General features: G+C 37.4%; 2 protein-coding genes across 2 annotated transcripts; both read left to right on the top strand.

The window, feature by feature from the left end:
• Positions 1 to 13,636, top strand: LOC103936534 (butanoate--CoA ligase AAE1). The gene is made up of 2 exons (XM_009346384.3): positions 1 to 251; positions 11,974 to 13,636. The coding sequence occupies exons 1-2, from the start codon at positions 48 to 50 to the stop codon at positions 13,399 to 13,401; spliced, it is 1,632 nt and encodes a 543-aa protein (XP_009344659.1). The 5' UTR covers positions 1 to 47; the 3' UTR covers positions 13,402 to 13,636.
• Positions 13,637 to 19,794: 6,158 nt separating this feature from the next.
• LOC103936535 (protein STRICTOSIDINE SYNTHASE-LIKE 5) lies at positions 19,795 to 23,964 on the top strand. The gene is made up of 4 exons (XM_009346385.3): positions 19,795 to 20,295; positions 22,782 to 23,089; positions 23,267 to 23,399; positions 23,520 to 23,964. Exons 1-4 carry the CDS (start codon positions 19,849 to 19,851, stop codon positions 23,799 to 23,801), a joined length of 1,170 nt encoding a protein of 389 aa, XP_009344660.1. The 5' UTR covers positions 19,795 to 19,848; the 3' UTR covers positions 23,802 to 23,964.
• Positions 23,965 to 27,034: the final 3,070 nt, after the last annotated feature.

The following is a 27,034-nucleotide window of genomic DNA, read 5'->3' on the forward strand; positions in this document are numbered from 1 at the left end:
ACTTTTGCACTTAATTAGCTAGCCAAGCCAGCTAGAGACCAGCAGTCATGAATAAGGCTAGTCTTGTTCAGTGCTCGGCAAACTACATACCCTTGTCACCTATAAGCTTCTTAGAGCGAGCTGCTGTTGTCCACGGCGATAAGATTTCGATCGTTTACGGTGGAGTGAGATTTTCATGGAAGCAGACGCTTGAAAGATGTCGCAAGGTCGCCTCAGCTTTCGTTCACTTAGGCATATGTCGCCATGATATTGTAAGTAAGCTATATACTAATCTTTTATGAACATGAGTATATATGGATTTCACCGTATGTTTAGTTTCAAGAATTGTCATATTAATTAGTATATGGTTTAGTATTAAAGTAGAAATTTTGAATGTTACATACATATCTTTGTGTGAGTATCTCACTTATCATTCAGTAAAAAAAATCAATTTTTTTTGTTAAAAGTAGCGTCTGCACAACCAGTAATACTTTTCAACACAAACTTGTAGCTGAAGGTCTGCTAACAATTAAGATCACATTACATTTTAATTTGAGTTCCATGGAACTTTGATCACCATTAGCCATGGCGATGGAGATCGATCTAGCTCAGGACTAACTAGTCACCAACGACTCCGACTGTAGTAAAGTCAAAATTTTATTGTTTTATTTAGTATTTAAATATTATGGACCCAATATTATAAGACCCAAAATAGTTAATGAAATTTGTAAGTCAATGGTGCAAAATTACCAAGTCAACAGTTGCAACTTGTTCATGCATCTTGGCGTGAATGGTGGGTCAAATGGACAAAGTCCATGACTCACCATGATCTGGAACCGCCAGAGTAACATGCACGGTGATATATATGTATAAGTGTGTGTATATATATATATAGAGAGAGATGCACGGTGATATATATGTATATGTGTGTGTATATATATATATATATAGAGAGAGAGAGAGAGAGAGAGAGAGAGAGAGAGAGAGAGAGTGCGTGAATGGTGGGTCAAATGGACAAAGTCCATGACTAACCATGATCATGGAACCGCCAGAGTAACATGCACGGTGATATATATATATATATAGAGAGAGAGAGAGAGAGAGAGAGAGAGGAATCATTTAACAAGAGGTAGAGAGACATCATTTTAATTGTTGAATTTGACTTTAATGAAATTATATGGTTTGTGATTTAATCTAACCACATAATTTCATTAAAATCAATCCAATGATTAAGAGAGTGTTTTCATTTTTTTTAGAAAAGTAGGGATCTCTCTTATTAAAGGTTGTGTGTGTGTGTATAGATTGTGCTTGTTAAGGGTATCTACCAAATTTGAAATAAAAGTCTTGTATTAAGTACTTAAAAATATCGAGTCTCTTTCTATCTATTGCCAGATGTCATCATCTGAATGAGATTTGGATCCTCTCCTGAGCTAATGGAGAGGATCCTCCTCATCAATCATCCTGGGCCGTTGGATTTTTATCCAACGGCTACAATCATTATAACTTTAAAGAGATCCTCTGTTTGTAGCCGTTGGATAAAAATCTAACGGCCCAGAATGATTGATGAGGAGGATCCTCTCCATTAACTCAGGATAGGATCCAAGTCCATCTGAATGAGAGTTGTAAAGCCATCCTAGCATGTTAATCAAGTGGTTATAGTTTGTTAAACTCTAAGTGGGAGACTTAGTGAGTACAAAAGCTAGCTTACTCAAGCTATATTAAAATAAATAAATAATAAATAAAACTGTATAGATTCAAAACAATCATAAGATTCTAGAGAGAGTTTAATAGAATAAGACTGTATTTGATCAAGAAGAAACATGACAAACAGAAAAGCTCACGGTTCATCATATTTCTTTCATTTCTTCAATTTTATATTGAATTCTAATTTAGCTATGACATTTCACTCATTGTTAATTGATTTTAGATTGAATATTCGGTTCAAGTATGTCCCAAGTACATATGACTCATAAGTCGTTACATGTAGAGAATTATGTGTATGATCCTCATGTACTGATATATGCGGGTTTAATTATGCTCTAAGTTTTTTATGTCCTTGAAATCGACTCATGCATGCGTAGATGTTTGTTGTGTATTACTAATTTTATTCCCATTTGTATATTAATTTGTCCGTTTGTAAGTGTGTATTTTCAACTTCCAGACCTAGGCCGACAAAGATATATTATAGATAAAGACCTTTAACCCTTTGCTTAACTTTAGTGAGAATAAGAGTTCAATGGAAACACAAACACTTTGAGTCTTTGACCAAACCGACTAATACCCAAAAAGCTTACGTATGCAGATTTCTTTTAAGAGCATTTATAAAGAGATGTCAAAATTACCATGTAGATATACAACAGTAAAAAAATTACAGTAAACTCTCTCCAACCAAGCCTTCTTAGGTGGAGCTAAGTCATTTGAAGACAAAGCCTTTTGCTGTCAAATTTGAAAGTAAATGTTAAATTTGTTAAATGATATTTTAATAGATTAATATAATATATAATAAATATTGTTATGTTTTTTAAATATTTAATTGCTTGCCTTAATCATTGGATTTCACTAAAAGATAAAAAGTTTATTAAATAATATTATTATTTAACATATCGGGTCGAATTGCCACATAAGCTATCAACTATCATTTTGATGTTTAAAATTTAACATCTTCTTTAAAGATGCTATAAGTGTCCAAATCTGGTCCTGCATGCATTGCAGATTTCTCAAGGACCTGGCTTCTCTGCTCGTCCACTTCCCATACACTCCAATCCTCTTCTATTTGTGCGATCATGGTTAAGTTACGTCAACATTTTATATTACTATTGATTTTTGTCTTATTATCTCTATAAGAAAAAATCACTATAAAATGTTGACGTGGCTTAACCGTGACTACACAAAACAGGAAGACACAAGAAGTGAAAGGACAGAAAATCTGCCTTCCTTAAAAATTTGCATGTTGCTAAAGCTACATATGTGCCAGTGACATAACTGATGTGACGTACATAATTGAAACTTCTTTTCTTTGAACGCCAACGAAAATCAATATTATAAGCCTACAGAAAGGCAAACACCAAGAGAACATACAAGTAGTGAAAAGGGTTAGGCCACAAAGACCCCTCCACCAAGTGGAAGTGTCACCCCCAACACCACCACAACCAACTTAATGAGGACAAGGCAGACCATCATTATTCAAAACAAAGACCAACGAAGATGGGGGCCGATCGACCCAAACAACATTACTCATATCCGGAAAACCAACCGACGCAATCTCATGCGCCACATCATTAGCTGATATGGGCACCCAAGACCAGCGGCAGTTTAGAAATTCCCCCCCCCCCAACTGCTTGACCAGAGCCAACACAGGGAAGGACTCCCAACTGCCCATAGACAGAGAACAAGACAGACAATTTATAGCTTCAAGAGAGTTCGATTCCATGATGACAGAACTGACACCCAAAGCAGCTCCCAACTCACATCCACGCAACAACGCTGTAGCCTCCGCAGCAGCAGCTAAATGAGCTTTGATAGAATACCTCGTGGCAGCCACAAACTTCTTGTCCTTGTCCCGCATAATCACCCCAACAAAACCCAACTTAGAGGCCTTGGACCAGCTAGTGTCCACATTAATCTTCATAAAAGGAGAGACCGGAACATACCACCGCGAAACCTGGGCAGCCCGCCCACTCCCGCCCAATCTACAAAACCCCATTACCTCATTCGCACCTAAAAAAGAACTCATAGCAGAAGAGACAGCAACCAGGACTTTGGAAGGATTAATGGGTACCCTATTGAACACAAAATCACAACGAGCCTTCCAAATACACCAACAAGTAAAAACAATGTAAGATTGCCTTCACTTGGCATCAGCAGAGTTACAAAAAGCCGGAGAGAAAACAGCCTGAAGCCAGTCCACCCAAGCAGGGAGAGTAAACTGATTAACTTTATAACTCAAAGCCCATCCAAACCAAATAGGCTCAACCTAAGAGCAAGAAAGGAAAAGGTGCTCAATGGTTTCAACGTGGCAGCAGCAAATAGGACAGGCAGTGTGACATCCCACATCACCCAGGGGTATGATCCTTATATGTATATTCCCATCCCTACCTAGCACGAGGTCTTTTGGGAGCTTACTGGCTTCGGGTTCCGTAGGAACTCCGAAGTTAAGCGAGAAAGGGGCTAGAACAATCCCATGATGGGTGACCCACTAGGAAGTTGCTCGTGAGTTCCCAAAAATAAAACCGTGAGGGAATGGTAAGCCCAAAGCGGGCAATATCGTGCTACGGTGGTGGAGCGGGCCCAGGAAGTGATCCGCCCCGGGCCGGGATGTGACAATTTGGTATCAGAGCTTAACCCTGATCGTGGTGTGCAGACGAGGACGTCGGGCCCCTAAGGGGGGGTGGGTGGATTGTGACATCCCACATCACTCAGGGGTGTGATCCTTATATGTATATTCTCATCCCTACCTAGCACGAGGCCTTTTGGGAGCTCACTGGCTTCAGGTTCCGTAGGAACTCTGAAGTTAAGCGAGAAGGGGGCTAGAGCAATCCTATGATGGGTGACCCACTGGGAAGTTGCTCGTGAGTTCCCAAAAACAAAACCGTGAGGGAATGGTAAGCCCAAAGCGGACAATATCGTGCTACGGTGGTGGAGCGGGCCTGAGAAGTGATCCGCCCCGGGCCGGGATGTGACAGGCAGTGGACGGAAATGACCTTCGGCGGAAGAGGGCAACCCACGTAGGAAAGCAATTGTGCACAGTAAGCCACAAAAAATGCCGCAACTTAGGAGGCACCTCCAGCTTCCAAATAACTTTCCATAATGCCTTGGGTACACCGCGAGCAGTAGACAGCTGAGTATCCCTCAATTCAATCGATCTACTTTGCAGCCACCCGTAACCCGACTTGACCGAGTAGCAGCCATTCTTGCTAAAATCCCAGACAAGCCTATCCTTGTGACTTAATCCCCAAGAGACGTATCCTCAATAGCCTGCAGATCCTCCACCGAGATGAAAGGCTGCAAGAAGCTAAGGTTCCATCGCCCCGAATCCAGACAAATAAGCGTACTAACCCGCAAGCTTGGAGTAACCGCAACTGGGCCAAGCGGCAAAGGGTGTCCAAGGGGCAAGGACGGCAACCACCTATCCAGCCAAATCCACACCTCTTGACCCCCCAAAATCTGCCAATGGGAACCCTCCCTGAGCAAATCCCTGCCACAGATGAGACTGCTCCAAGCCCAAGACGCATGGCCTCCTTTCTTAGTGTCCCAAATCGAGCAATGGGGAAAATACCGAGCATTAATAACCTGAGCCCATAACGAATCCGGTTCAGTGATTAACCGCTAACACTGTTTTGCAAGCAGAGCATCATTAAATTCCTGAAAGTTTCTAAAACCTAATCCGCACATGTCTTTAGGAAGACCCAAAACCTCCTTTGAAACCCAATGAATCTTGTGGCTTCCCTCCTTGCAACCCCACCAGAATCCGGCCACCAAAGCATCCAGCTCATGACAAACAACGACGGGGAATTTGAAAATACTCATGGGGTACGCCGGAATAGCTTGGACAACAGCCTTAATTAATACCTCTTTACCAGCTTGGGATAATGTACTTTGCTTCCACCCTTGCATCTTTTCCATTATTCTCCCCTTTACATAAGCCAGGCCACGCTTTTTCGATCGACCCCATATAGCAGGAACCCCCAAATAGGTCCCCGGATTGTTAACCACAGCCATACCAAGAGTATTCCCCAACTGAGCAGCAATTGCATTCGAAACATTTGCCCCAAAGAAAACACTAGATTTCATTAAATTCACCTTCTGCCCTGAAGCCACACAGAATCTAGTAAGCAGATTTCTCAAATTTCGCAGTTTTTCTCATTTGCTCGCAAAAACAAAAGAGTATCATCAGCAAAGAAGAGATGAGAGTTAACCGGTCCCGAACTGCCTATCTTTACACCCTCCAACCTACCCTGGTCCACCGCACCCTGAATCAGTCTGGATAGGACCTTCCCTACCAAAATAAATAAGTAAGGAGAAAGAGGATCCCCCTGACGGAGACCCCGTGAGGGAGCAAAAGACGACCCAGCTTGCCCATTAAGAAGAACAGCAAACTTCACAGACGAAATACAGCCGCGAATTAGCGATCTCCACCGACTACAGAACCCCATTTTTTCCATAACTGCATCCAAAAAATCCCATTCAACCCTGTCATAAGCTTTCTGCATATCAAGTTTAATAGCCATCTCAAATCTATTCATTGTTTTCCTCCCCTTCAGAAAATGAAACATCTCATGGGCAATGCCAATACTATCCTGAATTTGTCTACCCGCCACAAAAGCATTCTGAGAAGGAGAAATAATTGTTGGCCATAATAATTTCAAACGGTTGGCGAGAATCTTGGAAAGAATTTTGTACGAGTAGTTGCATAGGCTGATGGGCCTGAATTGCGTTACATGTTCCGGGCTTGGAACCTTTGGAATCAGAACAATATGAGTCTGATTTAGAGAACCTGTACTAGTAGAGTCCTGAAGCAAAGCTCTAACCAGAGCAGAAATATCCTCCCTCACAATCTCCCAGTAAGTCTGATAAAAAATCCCCTGGAATCCATCAGGGCCAGGAGCCTTCAAACCCCCCATTTTCAGAGCTACCTCCTTAATTTCATCATCCGTAATCGGCGCAGCTAACGCCTCATTCATATCGTTAAAGACCATAGAATTGATACAGTCCAAAAGCGATCCCCAATTTTGATCCCCGGCTGAGCTAAAGACAGAATTAAAGTGATGTTCCACCAATTGACGAACCTGATCAGGACGCTCCACCCAATTCCCATTCTCAGTCATAAGCTTCACAATCTTGTTCCTCCTACGCCTCTGAAGGGTGGAAGAATGAAAAAACTGAGTGTTGGCATCCCCCTCTCTCAAGCATTTAACCTTAGAGCGCTAACACCAAAAGCTCTCCTCTTGTATCCTTAACTCATCAAGCAACCAAGACTTCTCCTTTATTACTTCATAGTTTGGACCCCAATCTCGCTATAACACATCTAACTGGGATAGAAGATCTTGAATTTGGCAACCCCGCCCCTTAAATTTAGTACGATTCCACCGACTTAAATGAGAACGGCAGTCGTTTAAAGTTCTCACCCACTTATTCACAGAATTGCCCTGATGCCGGCACTCCCAGCAATTTCGCACCAAATCCTTACACTCTTCCTCCTTAGCCCAGTAAGCCTCAAACCTGAACATTTTCCTACCTTTCGACTCATCAAGATTAGAATTAACTATGATTGGGCAGTGATCAGAGGCTAAAACCGTTCCATGCAAAACATGAGAATTCGGCCAAAGGTCTGCCACATCTCGTTGGCAAAGACCCTATCTAAGCGCTCCTCCACCCACTCCCCTCTTCTCAAACCTCTCCAAGTAAAGGCCGGCCCATGGAAACCCAAGTCCAACAACTGAGAAGAAGACATAAACTCTTCTAAGAACCTGGGCCTGTTATACAACACCTCAACTCCTCCAGACTTCTCATGATCCCAAATGTACTCGTTAAAATCCCCGCCACAAATCCAAGGTATATCCATAGGGGTAAAGTGATTAATCATCCAGCCCCAAAACAGATTTTTCTCAGTTCTGTACGAAGTTCCGTACACACCAGTAATACGGCTCCATTGAGTCTGTCCTTTAGCTCTCATAACAGCATCAATAATATGTATGTACAAAAAAATAATGTTAACCTCCATATTGTCCTCCCACTACAAACTCAAACCTCTAGATTTTCCAGTTGGCGAAGCATCAAAGCCATGTATATAGCCCAACCACCTCCTCACCCCATGAATTCTATGATCTTTCATCTTAGTCTCAGATAAAAAAAATCATAGAGGGTCTCTTGTTGCGAATAAGCCCATGAAAAGCCCCAACTGTCGTGTCCAACCCTAGCCCACGACAGGTCCAGAAAATATAACTCATGGCTGGCCTGCGGCTGTTGAAGGCCAGCCGCCACCACCCCAAGCTATCTTGCCCGCCTTCCTTGCCACCATCATTCCTTTAGCAACATCCGATCCCTCATCCAATAGCTCCCACCTCTCATGAGTCTCACTTGGGTCATCTTGGTTTGCACCCTCAGTAAAGATCGCCCATTCCACCATTAGACATCATTCCTTAAAGCTCAAACTCCTCCATAACTCAGCCAACCTACCTTGGCAGTTCTCCTCCGTACCAGGGCCCCTGAATTTCTTCTGTGGAGCTTGAGACAACACCATACCCTGCGAGTCTACCCCTCTTTTAATACCCCACATTGAAGCAGCAGCCTGGGCAGACATTTCCTCATTGGCATCCTGAAGATAGCCCGACTGCCATCCACCCAATGGTTTGGTTATTCCCATAATAAAACTGGAAGAGAGATTCTCTCCAGCAACACGCATTATTCTACGCCACTTCTTTTGACCTTGTCCTTGAGTCGTAGAGGCATCCCCTGAGTCAATTGTCTGAGTAAGCTCATGTCCCTGCGATATCGAGACCCGTTTCCTTCCTTGGTTCTGAGCAGAAACGAGGCCAGAGCCGCGCACCGCTCCAGCTTGTCGGCGTTCACCCCTTCCCAAGCACACCGCTCTCTTAGGTGCAACCACATCCCTGAATGGAGGCGCCTTAATCCACTCACCATACGCCACCGCCCCTTTACCAGACACCTCAATGTTGCATTCTGTGTTAATATGCCCTATCCGTCCACACCGATAGCAAAAGTCTTGGAGCCGTTCATATCGAAATTCAACCCAAGTATCCCGATTTGAGTCCCTCCGAATCCAAGAACCTCTGAATAACGGCTTCTCCGTATCTACTAAGATTTGAACCCGCAAAAATCCACGAGCTTGGCCGGGATCCTCCATGGCTAAAAACTTCCCAGCCTCTTTGGTTAATCGTTGAATATTATCTGGTGAAGCTAAACCCAGAGGAATTCCATGAATCTGAACCCAAAATGGTACAGCTTCCAACTCAAGTTCCTCTAAAGCAAGCTCCGGAGGCCATTTCATGACAGAGAACACCTTTTTCATCACTGCCCAGGGTACCTGCTCAAGAATTTTTAAAGCCACGTTTTCATCTTTGACTGATATAATAAAGACATTCTCCCTCACCCAATTTATTTCAACCTCACCCAAATCTTTCCAAGCCGATCTAAGAATATTCCTGACTCCCCATTTATTCAATGGTTTTTGCGTCAGGACTTTCCCAACCAATTTGACTCCCTGCTCTATAGACGATAAATCCAAAGTCTGATTTAACTGGACCACAAACTCCTCCACCCCACTATTCGCCATCAAGTTGTAATCCAGATTCCGAACTTGCCCAGCCTGAGTCGCAGAATACCCTTGAATCCCTGTACAGAATCTCAGAAAGCACATGTAGACCACCCTGTTTACCTTCTGTATCCTTGCCTCAATTCGGCCAGTTAGATAAAGCATAATTAATATCCTCATAAATGCATCCATTCGACCATACCTGAGTTTGGTGGGCAAAACTTGTTGGGAAAGAACACCTATCTGCAAAGCTAAGGAGGGCCAATCGATGTCATAAATAAGATCATGTCGCCCCTTTGGATTTTCCCCATAAATCCCCAACCACCAGGCGCTCCTACCAGCCACTTAATACCCTAACCCCCAACCTAAGTGAAAAAACCTATCGCCCCCAATCAGATCTAGACCATCAATCCACAAAAACCCTAAAAAAGAAAAGCGATCTGACTAAAGAAGCAACTTCCCCTTACCTTCACCCTGAGCCCTACCCACACAAATTCAAGACTACCAACCAGACGCACAACAACCCACCAACCATCAGAGTAAATAATATTCAAGAACTAGAACCCAAAGAGAACAACGATCTCGCATCAAAGCACAAACCTGCAAACCACGCGCACAGAGGCGGATCTCACTTCGGAGCAAGCACTCTCACCCAGGGGAGAGAAGAAAACTGAAAAGCTTTTCCGAACAATAAATTTTCATTATAATCGAAACTTCTTTTGATCAAACATAATAAACCCAACTGGAGAAAGATAAATCTCCTCCCACTAATCTTTAACAGTTGGGAAACAGTAATCAGCCATTTAAATATAGAGAGTTTTAACGAAAAGTTTACAATATAGTTCACATTAACGAAAAATCATATTTTTACACTAAAAAGTCAATCTTGGTACTATTTATTTTACCCTTTATTTTATTTTTATCATTAAAACTCAAAAATTTTAAACTATTTCTTATTAGTTTTCCTTTAAATATATAAGATGATTCAAGATCAAATCTCCTCCCACTAATCTTTTAACAGTTGGGAACCAGTAATCAGCCACTTAAATATATAAGATGATTCAAGATCAAGTCATTGATTAAGGTTTTTTCTTTCTTTCCTTGTTAATTAATTTGAAGTGGAATATATTATGTCAAACACTACATCAAAATTAGCTTTTCGTGGCACATTGCATGCCATAAAAGTACTTCACGGTACTTAGTGGAGTAATGCTTCGTAAACTAATTTTTTAGACAAAATTTGCAAATCATATGATGTGTCACAATTAGAAAAGAAGCACATGAATTAACATTAAGTAATAATTCAATCATCAACAACCACTTTATATGATTTACATAATTTGATTTAAATAATTGGTTTGCTTATCATTACTTCGCGAGTGTGCCATAAAAATTCTTGCCATAAAAGGCCCATCTCACTTATGACCAAGGTTCTAAAAGACGTTAGGCGCTACTCAGGTGGCTAGCTGGGGCGTAGTGCCTAAGCGCATAGGGGGGTCTAAGCAGGTGCTTAGATGGCTTAGGCGGATTTGAGTAAATTTATTATATATATTATAAATTGATTAAATTTACTATATTTATTATACGTTGATTTAATTTACTATATGATATACAAATAAGAATTAAATAATAGGTTATCTTTTTCAAAAGAAGAGTATATGTAAGGTGAGGGTTTTGGTTCATTCTTATGTGTGAGGTTAAAGTAAATACTTTAGTCCATGCAAAATATGGTGGAGCCTTAAACTGAAAAATAAAAAGAAGAACTATAAAATATGGTGGGCCTTAAATATGTGGGCACAAATAAATGAGTAATGATATTCATATTATATTTTTGTACCACATTTTCATACCATCTTAGGTGACATTTGATGTAGACAACCACATCATTTGAATTAATCAGATTTTTAAATTTAGTTCATTATTTAATAAACTAATAATTAAAAAAAACTAGTTAATTAAATGATGATTGTGGTATACAAGGAGTCTTTCTCCTTCCTTTCATTGGATTTTGCAAATTTTTCAAATGATGTGGCTGTCCATATCACATGTTACCTAAGATGGTATAGAAATGCGATATAAAAATATGGTATGAATAGCATTACTTCAAATAAATAGTTAAAAAAAAAATTAAAGAATAATAGTCAAAATCTGCAAAAAGGAAGATGTGGGGTAAGAGGAAAAAAATTAAATAAAAAATAAAAAAATAAAAACGAATGGAGGCAAAACGGTAGCAAAACAAGAAGATGGTGGGTCCGTTTAGAGAGGTAAAAAAGCTAAACAATTGAAAAGTCAAAAAGTTTTATTTAAACCTAAACAACATTGGGTAAGTTTCAAACTTCATCTTCTTCGCGAGCCCTTTGCTACTTCTTTTGCCAGATTTCGTTCTCCATATAAGCCAGTTATCTTCGCCTAGCCCTGCCCAACTCCGCCCAGCTCTGCCTAGCTCAGCCTAATCCCGCCTAGATCCGTCCAAAAACCACCTAATAAGTTGTCTAACTTTCCTTGGCAATTTAGACTAAATTCGGACGGCACTTCACTGCCTAGCACCTAGGCGGCCACCTAGACCGATTTTCAGAACACTACTTATGACATGCATTTGCCCACTATCTTATAGGTAACACATGGTTTCTTTGGCAGGAAGCACACCACTTTACTTTGTGTGGTATATATAATGTAACAGTAATTCTAACCAATTAAAATGTTTGAACTTCTTCCCTGACCAGGTTGCAGCTTTTGCACCAAACATTCCAGCACTCTATGAGCTACATTTCAGCGTTCCAATGGCAGGAGCAGTTCTTTGTGCACTCAACATTAAGCTGGACGCACCCGCATTAGCATTGATATTACAACAACTGGAAGCCAAAGCCATTATTGTAGATCATCAGTACCTTAAAGTTGTCCTCCAAGCACTTGACATTTTGTCCCAAACAAACTCCAACTTTAAGCTACCTCTCCTCATTCAAATCCCAACGTGTGGCCAATTATCATCCTCTTCTCCTACTGATCTTGAGCTTCCACCAGATGCCCTTAATTACAACGACCTACAGGAATCAGCAGAACCCGGTTTTCAGATTCTCAGACCCAATAATGAATGTGATCCAATTTCAGTGAGTTACACTTCTGGGTCAACAGGTAATCCCAAGGGAGTTGTGTACAGCCACAGAGCGGTGTACCTGAATTCACTGGGAGCAATTTTTCAAAGTGACATGAGAAAAATGCCGGTTTTTCTATGGACCGTCGAAATGTTTCGATGCAATGGCTGGTGCTTCCCTTGGGCCATTGCTGCTCTTGGTGGCACCAATATATGTCTCAGAAGTGTCTCAGCCAAAGCCATTTTTGAAGCAATTGATCTTCACAAAGTAACACACTTATGTGGTGCACCCTCTATATTAAACATCTTAGCAGATGCCTCGGAAAATTATCAAACTAGGGTTATAAAATCAAGTGTGGAGATTATTGTTGCTGGTGCATTGCCAGCACCCGAGATTCTGATCAAGGTTACAGAATTAGGGTTTAATGTGAGCCATGGATATGGCATGACCGAGGCTCTTGGACCGGCAATTGTCACACCATGCAAACCCCAGTTGGAATCCCAGTACAATCTAATGATGGAAGGGGTTGATGTGAAGGATCCAAACAGTATGGAGAGTGTGCCATACGATGGAAAAACAATGGGGGAAATCATGTTTAGAGGCAACACTTTGATGTTGGGATATCTGAAACACTCAAACCCTAACCATGAAATTTTCAGTGGTGGATGGTATAGGACTGGTGACCTGGCAGTTAGGCATTCAGGTGGGTACATTCAGATGAAAGATAGGGCAAGAGACATTATAATTTCTGGTGAGCAGGCTATAAGCACACTTGAGGTGGAGGCAGTTTTGCTGACTCATCCACAAGTTTTGGAGGCTGCTGTTGTGGGGAAACATGATGAGGTTTTGGGGCAGACTCCTTGCGCTTTCTTGAAGTTGAAGAATGGTTTTGGTGGTGGTGAAGAAAGTTGTAAAGAGATTATGAGGTTTTGTGAGAAGAAAATGCCTGCCTTTATGGTTCCACAAGCTTTGGTGTTTGGGGATTTGCCTAATTCCACTGGGAAGATACAAAAGTTTGTTCTAAAGGAGAAGGCCAATCTTGTGGGAAGCCTAGAATAAGATGCCTAATCTCTTATACGGGCACGAGAGATTTTTCAGTGTGACAATCACATAAGGTGGTACAACACGTGTCCCTATATAAATGGTAAGTTATGTGTGTTAAAAGGTTAATAACTTAAAAATTAAGATTTTCCATGATAAATAAAACTAGCAGAGAGCATGTACTTTGTGTGTGTGAACAATTTCTCTTAATAAGTGTATATTTTTTTTAATATTACATCATTACTGTTTTGTCCTCCTTATGTAAATATTGTGTATCAAAAGTGAGGATAAAATTGAAAAAATAAGTATAAAAAAGAGGGTAAAATAGGAAAAATAGGGATATAATTGTCATTTTGTCAAAAGGTACAAAATTACTATTTTGCCCTACTTTTGTCAATAGTGTGTATCAAAAGTGAGGGCAAAATAGGAAAAAAAAGGGAAAAAAGTTGACAAGGAGGGTTTTCTTAATAATAGTACAGATAATAGATCAATAAATACTTTTATTTATTGAAATTACAATAGTAGTTTGCTCTATTTTAATATTAGAGATAAATTGATGGGGCAATAGATGCAAAGTTTTCATTGGAGACTCATATATGACTAATTCTTCGGCGTACTTGAAACATCACTTTGTAGTTTTTTGTTTTTTTGTTTTTTGAGAAACCTCGACAGTAGGAGGAAAATTTTATTAATAACGAAAAAAACAAGTTATTCCTAGTCAGGGGGGACATAAACCTAACTCCCTCATAACACATTAAAAATAGGGGGGACATAAACCTTATCCTTCTGGAAACGAAGACAATAAAGATGGAAGTAAAAAGAGGGGGGACATGAAACCTAACCCCTCTAAAGCAATCCTAAAGGTCTAAACCTACAAAACAAACTGAACAACATCACAAGGTTAAGAAGAAAAAAAAAGTGAGACAAACATGTATGTCTAGATGCACATTTAAGTTAAGAAAGAGTTCTAATGGTCAATCCTTTAACAATCCCTGAAACTTCTCCACAAGCAGCAGGACCAGGATTTCCTTTAGATAAACCATTTGTATTAAGTTTAATCCAAGGAAACTAAGAAGAAGACTAAAGTACATGAAGAATAGTTGGCGCCGTGCAAGGGATAGGTTGGATTCCCAAAAAAGGAATGATACGAGTGTCAAAACGTTGAGAATAACCAAGAATAAACTTTCCACCATGAACGATCTCAGAACTAATAAACATGCAAAGACGATGAAAATAGGTATGGTGACACTAAAAAATAAACTTATTTCAAGTTTACAAAAAACCGAAGTAGTAGAAAGACTCGTAAAATCCAGAGATTAATGTGCAACTGTTGGGAAAAAGGTTTACGTACAAAGGCATCACAAAGAACAACAGAGAATCTAAAAAAGACAAAAAGGTGCCAAATTGACATGCTAACCACCTCTAAAGCTGCTTAGATATCGGACAATCGAAGAAAAAATAAATAGTAGATTCCTCAAAATTATGAAGTAAACAACAAATGGATGCCAAAGAAATACCACGTACTTGTAGTGCACTTTCAGTAGGAAGTTTATCATGAAGAAGCCACCAAACCAAAATAAACAGTCGAGGTGGAATAAAATGTCGCCAAATAACTTTAGCCCAAGCACAATCAGTATATTTTCATCGAATAAGATGATAGCCACAAGTAAAATTTTACAATAAATGTAGGCTCCCATATCAATTTGTCATTCTCTACATTTAAAGGCAAAGGTAGATATAGAATTTGTTGCACCACAGAAGGAAATAAATCTACAAAATAATCTAGTAAAGACCAACTTTAAGCTTCAATAACATAACCCTTGGAAAGACTATAGGTAAAATGAACGAAAATAATAAAGGGACTATAATCGAGTTATCCAACCATTTGTCAAACCAAAAGAAAATTGATTTCCCATCACTAATAATCCGACAATCTCTTATTCAGAATAGGAAAAGCACGCTTCAAACCATGCCATGCACATAGAAGACCATAAATAAATATCTTTTTTTTTGTAAGGTGCAAGAGGAAAATGTTGACGAGCAAAAAGACCCAACAAAAAAGGGATTGTAAAGCGTCCCAACCAAAACTAATCAAAGTCGTCAAGTTCAAATAACCCAAATCATGAAGACCAAGCCCATCTTCATGCTTAGATCCAAACACCATACTTTAATCAACAATTACTAACATTCACGAAGCCGTCTCTCTAACCAAATAAAATTTTCTGTACAAGCAAAAAGATACTTTAAAAGGCAAGTTAGCCATTGATAAACTGAGAAGCTATGGAGAAACAAGCTTTGATAAACAGATTGCACCAATTGGAGTCGTCCAACCATTGAGAAAAGTTTACCTTTCGAACCTGAAAGGCAAGCTTTAGAATTATCTACCAAAGCTTGAAAGTGAATTATCCTTGGCTTACCACAAAAATAAGTACCCCAAGATAAATGAAAGGAACATCACCCATATGAAAGCCAAGATGTCTCGAGACATACACTCTACGATGGGTAGAAGTGGCGTCGAGATAAAAAGTACTATTCGAAAAAAAATATTAGACATTCCAATCTTCTAAAACCAACACTTTTGATGTTATTTGACTTTGCATTAACAAGTTGTCCCCAAGAACTACCATATTTATCCAAGAACTTTTGAAGAGAATGAAGAGATCGAACATTCCCACGACAAAAAATAAAAAGATCATCAGCATATATCACATGAGTTGTAGGGCAATAATTCGTGGAGCTGAAATAATAGTGATATGTCCAGTGGAGAAAAGCAAAGGTAAACCTCTTCTCAGAGCTTCCTTTACTAGATAGAAAATAAGTGGAGAAAGAAGGTCTCCCTGACGTACACTTTGAGAGCAAGAGAAAAATCCATGTGGTGTGCCAATTACCAAAAATTAAAAGACGAGCTAACTGTAATAAAATATGCACCCAATCCACAAAAACATAAGAAAATCCAAAGCTAGAAGGATGTGGAGAAGAAAGTTCCAGTTTAAAGTATCAAAAACTTTAGCAATCTAGAAGTTTATGGCCACGTTACCACCAAAAGTCTTTTTTTGTCCATAAAATTGAACCTTTTTGAAACTAGCCTAATGCAATCATAATATGTCTACCCTTCAAAAATGTCGTTTTCTAAGGAGAAATTATGCGAGTGGCAATAGGGCCAAGCCGATCAGCAAGAATCTTGAGAATAATTTTGAAAAAAAAAAGTTAGCAAGAGTAATGGGCCAATACCGAGCAATGGTGGAATTTTCATATTGTTTAGATTAATATAATGTAGAATATCGTTGACATCAACAAAGATAATCAATTTATAACATATATTTATACATCTTGAAAGTAAAATATAGCAATCATATTATCCGTCAGTCACCCATGTTATATCACATAATAACATCACAAAACGGTGTTTCTAAACTTCTCATTGTACAAGCCGAATGGGACATTTGATTATTGAGCTATCAAAATTGAATTATTAAAAGTTCGATAGAAAAATAAATAAATACATAGATAAATAAAAAAAAAATGTAGAACTAAGAATGCAAAGGCCCAAAATGGACGCAACCCCAAAAAAAATAAAAATAAAATAAAATAAAATGCAGCAAGGTCCAAGAGGCGGGCTAAATGGGGATATATAATAAACCCATAAAATTAAATTTGGTAAATTACCGTGCTCTTTCAGCTGTTGGAACTTATGGTTGAGCTACTTCTAGGACGAGTATACTGTTAAACAAACAAAAAAAGGTTTTGAGACCCTCGCCGACTAATCTAGAGATTAAGAAATCTTTATTACCAATAGTATACAAGTATATGTCTAATATCTTAGCATTAAATAACACATGATAGGTTTAATGATCGATTCTTTAATGTAACAAAAGAAAAAGTAAAATGTACGCTCTAATTGAGAGATGAAATGAAGAGCAAGAAAGCCTTTGATTACATTAACAAGATTGATTGATTACAGTGAGCACAAGGATAGTCTTTATATATGCAACACAGCCTAACTAAACCTTGAATTATGGCACTTGAATCATAACCGTTGAATCCCTTTACTATCTCAACACTTGATCATTTTATTTCCATAAATCACCCAAAACATCGTAAGAGCCAAATGGCAACATTGTCATATGACATGAATACCAAAAGTTTGACCTTGCCTCGAAACTTGACACTGTTAAGTTGTTAACATCATCGTTCAAAAACGATAAAACCCTAAAACCAAATCAACTACAATCTAGAGATTATGCTTTGGGCGTTGAAACTTGATCTCTTATTGCTATATGTTTATACAGGATCCGTTTATACACTAACCAACTCATTTACAATGCCAAGTAGACCGGCCAACCCTTGTCATATTCTTTCTTTTATTTAAAAAAAAAAAATACAAGGGAGCACAGATTTTGTAGAACACATCTAAACCATTCTTTTAATAGAGATCAGAACTACTTGTATTGTGGATCCTATTGTTATTAGAGATATGATTGAAATGTGGTTTATAAGCATAAAATGTGGTATCTCTACCACTGATTTTTTTTGTTTTTTTAATTATTGTTTAACATTTTTTTATAATTTTTTATAATTTTTTAATAACGATGGATAACACCTAAATTGTTAGTTGTTAGGAAGAAAAGAGATCGATGGAGATCGAACCCACACCAGAGTGCATAGACGTAATTGCCTTCAGCCACTGCAATAAAGCGCCATATGCCTTTTTTATATTTTATTCTCTACTTTTTCAAATAACAAGTTAATTTATAATTATTTTTATTTAAAAGTTAAAAAAAAAAATCCACTTACTACGTGCAGAAAATTAATGTTCCATTATGAAATCAAAAGACAATATGGGAAGTAGTCAAACTACTTATAAATACATGCAAAGTTCTTTATTTTCTTGAATTTTTTATTTCAAAGTTATACTATTTTGCTTTTCATTATAATAGTCTACATTATGATCATTTTTTAATTTTTAGTAACGACAAGATACTGATAATAGATTGACAACACAACAATAACATAATAATAACATAATGACATAATAAGCACTGATCATTTTTGCAACCAAATATCAAAATATATTCTTACAGCTAATAGCCCTAAAATTTAAACTTGAGATACAATTGGTTAAAAAAGGAAACACAAAGCACTAGAAGAATACCCAACTTGCACTATATCATTTTTATTAGTTATATATCAAACTAAATACACAATGGATTGTTCTTCAAAAAAAAAAAAAAAACACAATGGATCAATAACTAAGTACAAATATATACGTCATTGGCTAACCCTTTAAGGTGTTTTTGAACATTAGTCTTTGCAAAAGATTAAAATTTTAAAAAAAAATCTGAAGCTAGATTACATATTCAATTTAATCCCTTGAAGTGTACTTTTATTCAAATTTATATTCAATTTTTGTTATTTAATGTGTATTTTTATTTAATCTCTCCACCTTAAATTTTAATTTTATTAATATGCACATATTTAGTTCTTTAATTATAAATGAACATAAATGAGAAAATATTAAAAGAAATTGTGATACAAAAATATATAAATAAATAAGTGTACAGAAATGATTGTGCCGAAATATATAAAATTGACTTTTTGTACCCAAATATCTGTACTTACATGATTGAACCGAAATATATTATAATGAACCGAAATGTATGATATTGAATTAATGTACCTAAATGCCGATACCGAAATATAGTGTACTGAATTAATGTACCTAAAAGTCAATACTCAAATATATGTACCAAAATGTACGTACCGAAATGCATTATATTGAACTAATGTGCCTATATATTTGTATCGACGGATATATCAAAATATTCAAATGTATTAATGTACCTAAATAAAGAATATACAAAATTATTATCAAAATATATATTATAAAAAATTAGTTGCCTCAATGTAGACATTAAAATATAATTTGATAAATGAAATGAAAATTAAATTTAAATGTAATTAATAAATTAAAATAGGAATAAAAAGATAAATAAAACTTCAAAATATAACTAATAAATGAGATGATTAAATATATTAGGGACTAAAATTAGATTTTAATCTTAGATTATAGTCTAAAACTCATCTTTTTTAAGGATTAAACTAAAGTTTTCTATTTCTTTTTTTCTTTAATGCTACTATTGAGTTAGTGTACTAGATATTTGGATGAATTTAGATGGATTTGGATCCTCTCCTAAGTTAATAGAGAGGATCATTCTTATTAATCATCGTGGACCGTTGGATTTTTATCTAACGACTACAAACAAACTACAAATAGGGGATTCCTTTAAAGTTATAATAATTGTAACCGTTGGATAAAAATCCAACGGCCCACAATGATTGATGAGGAGGATCCTCTCCATTAGCTCAGGAGAGGATCCAAATCCTATTTGGATATCTATAATTTCAGGTGATCAGTTTGTTCAGTATTCATAACCAAACCACAAATTCAACGCCATACCCGAGTCAATGAACTCAGCAGACTCGGTTTCTGTACCCAAACCCAGCTCCAAATCATCATGGCTCTCAGCTCCAACTTCTCTGTTTCTAATCTTGATCATCCCTATTTTTGCTGCAACCCTAATCTACCAACTCGACTCGTTCGACCCGGCCCCCATGCCGTTTCGTGAGTTGACTCGGCACTTAATCAAGAAGGCCCCAGCTCAAAACCCTCGCATGCTTCGAGGAGCTGAGCGTGTGGGGTATGGAGTCCTACTGGGGCCGGAGGACGTGGCTTACGATAAGAGATCGGGGATTATTTACACTGGCTGTGCAGACGGGTGGATGAAGCGAATCAAGAGGAACGAGTCGGAGAATCCCGAGTTTGTGGTGGAGAATTGGGTCAACACGGGCGGCAGACCACTCGGACTCGCTTTCGGGCATCACGATGAAGTTCTAGTGGCCGATGCCGACAAGGTTAGTCAGTGAAATAATGACCGTATCATTTTTTTTGAACACGTGGCATTCTTTTATTGGGTAGAAAAAAAAAAAAAGAGTACATAGAATATTGTTAGTTAGTGAATATCTAAATATTATTTATAGAATAATGTGGGTAAAAAAAAAAAAAAGAGTACATAGAATATTGTTAGTTAGTGAATATCTAAATATTATTTATAGAGTAATGTTATTCATACAATGGGTAAAAAAAAAAAAAAAAGAGTACATAGAATATTGTTAGTTAGTGAATATCTAAATATTATTTATAGAATAATGTTATTTATACAATAGTTTTGTACCACATTTTCATATCATGTTAGGCGACATTTGATGTGAACAGTCACATCATTTAAATTAATCAGATTTTTTAATTTAGTTCATTATTTAATAAACTAATAATTAAGAAAAACTGGTTAATTAAATGATAATTGTGGTATACGAGAAGTCTTTCTCCTTCATTTGCTTGGGTTTTACAAATTTTTCAAATGATGTGGCTGTCCACATCAAATATCATCTAGGATGGTATAAAAATATGATATGAATAACATTACTCAATATATTTGCATGAATAGTCTTCAATAGTAACTTTAATGAATGGCCTCCAAAAATGCAAATTTTTTTTTTTGAACAAAAAATATTATCTATGCTAATAGGGAAGAGGGGCTTAATCTCATAATGAACTAATAATAATGTGGTTCGAATTAGCTTTTAACGAGAATTACATCTAAGATCTCTCATTTATGAGTGAAAATGAATACCACTAGACCGTAGTACTAAATGACACAAAAAAATGCAACTTTAAGAACAAAAAATGTGATTTCTAAAAGGAAAATGATTTTTCACTTTTTTTAGCTTTTCTTAAGTCTCTTTTTATTTATAGTCATCAAATTGAATAAGTTAAACAAAGCCAACAATTAAGATTAAACAAGAGTTTGTAAAAGACTAAAGATCGCGTGTTAAAATCATTTTCTTAATTTATAATAAAAGAAGCCTACACATTATGTTTGTGTAAATAAAAAAGACTAAAAAAGAAAAATATATATGGAACATAGAGAAGTTGAAAAAAAAAAAAGTGAAAGAGAGAGGGAGGAAGAGAGAGTTAAAAATGTTTTGATGATGGGGTGTGATATCCACACACCATTTTTTATTTTGCACACATCCTTTTAATTTTTAACCGTTGGACCAGACGAATTGAAAAAAATCAAATGATAAAAATTAATAAGGGTTGTATGGATAGCACATCCCTTGATGATATGCCGACGACGGATGAAAAAAAGAAGTTTTTTGTTCAAAGTTATTTTAATGCCCATACTTTTTCTTTTGTTGATAGAAAGTCTCCTATTAAAATATTAATAGGTAGTACAGATATGGTAAGTGTTTTATTGTACCACATGTGGACCTCACTACTTATCTAGTTAGCCCACATGAGCTATGTTAAAGGGTAGGGAAGCTCGTGTCCTGTTAAAGGGATCTCTCACCCTCATCTTAGAGATAGCCATTCATTCATAACCCTAGCACCTGTATTCTCTAAAAGGCAACAAGCCTCATTCACAGAGTAATCTACATTTACATGGTGAACCAGAAACTACACCATCGTGAAGCCCCAATTAACTCAGGGTAAACCACGTATTCTTGTGTTCCTATGCATTTGTATCATTTACGGTCAAATCTAAGTTAATCCAAGATAGATCCAATTTTGTGTATCAACATGTTTCAAAAGTTGTTATTCTTTTTTACATGATGGTATAACATTATTTCACTGTGCAAATTTATAATACAAACATTCATTCTCAGGATCATCTTTTTATACGTCACTTTGTAACTCCATCATCTAAGAAGCCAAACAATGCCCATCTAAATATATTAACGGAGAACGCTAGTTTTAAGAAGCTTTCAAAATTTACACTTTATAAACTAGAATTCTAAAAAATTACAAGTGACAAATGGTGGATATTGGCCTAGTGGATGGGTTATTCTGTTTCAACCCAATGTTTCTCAAAGGTCCAAACTCTCCCCTCTTTTAGTATAGAAAAGAGTAGTGTCATCGCTTGTAATTCATACAAGTGAAAAAGATACAAATGGCTTAACCGGAGCTAAACTAGCAATTCAAAATAACTTTGTAAATTTCAAAATAAAACTCTCGATTTGATGTTTAGCTTCATTTCTTTCTTTGAATATTTTTTTTTAATAAAAAGCAAAATTAGTTTTTTTAACAAATATAATTTAACATTAAAAAAAAATCAATTGACACAACAAACATGACCACGTGTCAACACACACCCTCCTTTACGTAGGGTAGCCGGATTGAATAAATCAAACTAAAACAATAAAAATGTGACATGTTCATTTTAAGGTATTTATGGTATTGTATCTCATGAAGGCGTAGTATGTTGTGGATAAAAAGGCATTAGACATTTTATCTATAGTATATACTATACAGAATAATTAAATGTAGTGTATGGCAGGGCTTGCTGAATGTAACAAGTGAGGGTGAGGTAAAGGTGCTGGCAGACAAGGCTGAGGGTGTAAAATTTTTACTGACGGAGACTGTAGATGTAGCAGTGGATGGCATGATTTATTTCACTGATGCTTCATATAAATACAACATGAAAGACCATGTTTGGGACATTTTGGAGGGCCGGCCTCACGGAAGACTTATGAGCTACGATTCAGCAACCAAACAGACCACAGTGCTGCTGCGCGATCTGTACTTCGCTAATGGAGTGGTGGTTTCACCGGATCAGAGTCACGTAATCTACTGCGAAACCCCAATGTACGTTGTCAACTAGTTTGCAATTTTCAATGTACGTTGTCAACTAGTTTACAATTTTTGCATGCGATATGAGCTTGTCTGATTTATAAATTGTTGTTCGAGCGCATCATGTAAACTGATAACCTAATAGTGATAGCGTAACATGTTAGACTATATTTCTATTTATGCATTTTGCAGGAGGAGGTGTAGAAAGTTTTACATACAAGGTGAGAAAAAGGGAAGCGTGGATGCTTTTATTGATCATCTTCCAGGCTTGCCAGATAACATAAGATATGATGGAGAAGGCCATTACTGGATTGCAATGTCAATGGTAATTAGTAAATTAAGACTGTTATAAACCACTTTGCAGTTATGCCCTTTAAGTTTCCAAGATTACCTAGTAAAGGGCTCAAAATTGATAGGTTTTTCTCGTGTGCAATTTTGAACGCAGGGGCTTTCATTGGCATGGGATTTGGCTGTTAGATATCCTTTCATAAGAAAAGTGATGGCAATTATGGAGAAATACAAATTAAGACCCAGTGTGGAGAAGAATGGTGGAGTTCTGGCCGTTGATATGGAAGGAAATTTGATTGCTCACTACTATGATCCAGGATTGTCAATAATTTCAAGTGGCATCAAGATTGGTAATTACATATACTGCGGTTCGCCGATTTATCCTTACATGCTCCGCCTTAACATTCAAGAAAACCCACCTATTGCAGCCATTATATGATCAGGAATTTCAGCCGAATGAGCGTTTGACTGTAGAAAAATCATATTTAATATCCCATTTTTGTGACGTTTGCTTTGGTATTGTTAGATAGAAATCCTTCCCTTTCAATTAATAGTTGTTTGACATTCCTCAGTCAAATATCAAGAGACCAAATATTTCCCTTTGTTTCCTTCACAATCAAAAACCAAAAAGGCCAGATTTCAAAGCTTTCTTCAAAACTACAAAAAAATGTGTGAATGTCTGGGGTTCGAAACTCAATGCTGGTGTGGAAGCCAGACTCATGGCAAGGGAGGCTGAAATGCCTCTGTGAGTCTTTCCGGCCCCCAAAAGGGATGGACGTGGCTTATCACCAGTTGTCCCTCTTAAAATAATAATAATAATAAATAAATAAAACGAAAAACAAAAAAGTTCATCAGAAACACGTTAGAAATTTTTTCATGAAAAAGGATAATTATCCACAAAACTAGGTGCAATTATGCAATTACAAGGATAAACATACTTCGTCCTCCCCCCACCCCCTTCTACCAAGAAAAGCCTACGACATTAAGAAATCGTTACTGCGATTTCACATCAAAAAATTGAAGGAGATAACTTCTTACCATCTTAGAGCATCGCAGGACGGAAATAAAGGTTTCGATTAACGTGTTCTCTCTCTCTCTCTCTTTAACCTCTCTCTAAAACCTTTCCTCCTTTCTGCCTCTAGGGAAGAAAAAAATCCCCTAGCTGCCGCTCCTTACTCTGGCTTTTGGTTGACAGCAACTTGACTCTCATCTCTTTCTAGCTTTCCTACCCTCTTTCTCTTCCTTCTCCATCCTCTGCATATTCTCTCCTTCCCCCCTTTTCCCCCTATTTTCCCCCTCCTTCCTTCTTTCCCATCCATCTCCACTCTTTACATCTTCCCTCTTCCCACTCTTTTCCTTCATCCTTTCCATACCCTTCCACGCAATAAGTTTTTTTTTTTAATTTCTGCACTTTTTTCTCTTTTGGTCTTTGTTTTGGCTTCCCTTGAGCTTTGTTCTTTGAACTTCGTCTCAATTCCCATAAGCTAGTCTCAGATCTGGACCTTCATGGCCCCCTTCTGCTTCGATGATACTGTTTGTCGCACATCCTCTACTACCAGCCTCTGCTAGTAGGCCTGTGTGTGCTTCTCCTCGGGTGTTGGATGGCTATTAAAGTGCTTTTAGCACTATTGGGTAAGATTATGTAAGCGCTCACTGTGCAGGCGGCTCGCTTAACCCCATTTTCCGTTGATCCTATTATTATGTTGGTTTGTTCTCTTGGTGGTGGTGGTGGCATTGCAATGGAGGTGCATCTAGTGGCTACTGATTTCCATTCCAGTCTAAGGATTTTTTTTTTTTTGTTCAGCTGGCCACTTTTTAGCCTAAATTGTATTTTCTTATTTGCTATTGGGTTTGTATTTAGGTGGTGGGCTACCTTTTTATATAATTAAAGTATTTTAGTTTGACCAAAAAACAAAGTTTTGATTTTCTCTATCCCTTATTACTCATTCTCTGTTTGATTTTCCTAAAAAAAGAAAATTGCAAAAAATGATCCATTTTTCTAACCTTTGGACTCAAATAGGATGAACTGGCTATGCACAAGCCACACACTCCATGCACAAAGGCTAAATGACAAACATACCCACATATAAATTGTAGAAATCCACAACTCCTTGGATCATTTTTCTGATTTCGAAGTGAGAGTTGGGAGCTCTTAGTGTTTGGGTTGAACATATATCTATGAGCATATCATGTGCATGTCGTGTATATGTTATGTACATACAGTGAGTTTGACGGCCAAACTGGGCTATTCTCCTTCACTTCTCATATCGCCGCCCTCCATCTTAATCTCTCCCATGGCAAAATCCCACTCTGGTGGTAGACAAAGGCATGTGATTCCAAAACTCAATTTCCAAGTTTGAGGCAATTTTGATTGAATTTTTTAGGGTTTTTGGTGGGTAGACAAAGGCATGTGATTGCAAACCCCTTTTCCCAAACCGTCGACGACAAGCCCGAACCCAACGAAATCGACGAAGAGAATGATGCAAACCATGAACTATAAGCATTATTATCCTTACTATTTGACAACCATTAACAGGATAGAGAACGCATTTTCCAAAGTAATGAATTTTTCATATCCGATGGCAATACTGAAAAATAGAGATTCAAGAGGCGATGCTCAAGAAGAAGCTCAATTACAGAAAATATGTTATGACCCTGATTAGCATAGTTAGGCATTGAATTAGTTAGTTAAATGGGACTATTATAAGTCATTAGGAAAATTTGTTAGCTGGCAGTGGGTTTGGGAGTACTATAAATAGTCCAATGTGTATTGTGTAATGGCTTTGCCTAGTCGTTAATTTGATAAAAAACAAATATAAATAAAAAATAAAACAATTCATGAACTCTACTCTTTTTCTCTCTCTCTCTCTCTCTCTCTCTCTCTCTCTCTCTCTCTCTCTCTCTCTCTCTCTTCCTTCCATCTCCATCTCTATCCTCTGTGTTACTTGTAGTTTGATTAAGGAAATTGAGAATTTGATCGTATCAAAATAGGGAAGATACTTGATATTCGGCACTCCATTTTTGAAACTGCAGAGACCGACATCGCTAATTTCCTTTCCGAGCGGTGACGTGTTTAGCGTGAAAATGAGAAATGAGGCGTGAAGATTATAGCAAGAAAAGAACTAGACAAGTTTGGCGTGAAGAATTTGCACCCATCGGGATCAAATTTTGGTGGGTTTTGTGAATTGGGCATCCAGTTTAAGATGGTTTTAAAGAAGTGGGTCGTCGGTGATGTTTTTCTTTCTACAAAATGAGAAATGCGACTTGGAATTTATGAGTAACTTATTTATATAGAATGGCTTTGATGATTGTAAGTTTTAGAAAAATCATATTTCTGTCATATTGTTGTTCATGTCGTGTGCATATACCAAAAATTATGAAAATGAGTCATTTTGATAAATAAAAAATGAAGATTCTCTTGGCACTCAAAAGATAATCAAAACGTCCTTCATGTTGTAGGCATAATCTACTGAACAATTATGGAGGCCATAGAGAGAGAGAAAGGTTATGCAATAGTAGAGAGAAAGAGAGATGTGTAATTGTGGATGTGTTCTATTCCACCCATTGTGCCTTTATTTATAATAGTAGGATATGTAAAACCTTTCCCTTTAGGATTACAACTCTTAATAGGTAATCTACTCCTAATAGGAATGTAAGATACATTCTCATATC

The sequence above is a fragment of a genome, unplaced genomic scaffold, assembly GCF_019419815.1.
Source record: "Pyrus x bretschneideri cultivar Hongxiangsu unplaced genomic scaffold, Pyrus_bretschneideri_v1 Contig8, whole genome shotgun sequence".
Lineage (NCBI taxonomy): Eukaryota > Viridiplantae > Streptophyta > Magnoliopsida > Rosales > Rosaceae > Pyrus > Pyrus x bretschneideri.

What these genes read in the sequence shown, in the direction of transcription:
- LOC103936534 (XM_009346384.3), top strand. Translation starts at nt 48, where the DNA reads ATGAATAAGGCTAGTCTTGTTCAGTGCTCGGCAAACTACATACCCTTG. An exon ending in GCATATGTCGCCATGATATT is followed by an intron (nt 252 to 11,973) that starts GTAAGTAAGCTA and finishes TTCCCTGACCAG; the next exon opens with GTTGCAGCTTTTGCACCAAA.
- LOC103936535 (XM_009346385.3), top strand. Translation starts at nt 19,849, where the DNA reads ATGAACTCAGCAGACTCGGTTTCTGTACCCAAACCCAGCTCCAAATCA. An exon ending in TAGTGGCCGATGCCGACAAG is followed by an intron (nt 20,296 to 22,781) that starts GTTAGTCAGTGA and finishes AGTGTATGGCAG; the next exon opens with GGCTTGCTGAATGTAACAAG. An exon ending in ACTGGATTGCAATGTCAATG is followed by an intron (nt 23,400 to 23,519) that starts GTAATTAGTAAA and finishes TTTTGAACGCAG; the next exon opens with GGGCTTTCATTGGCATGGGA.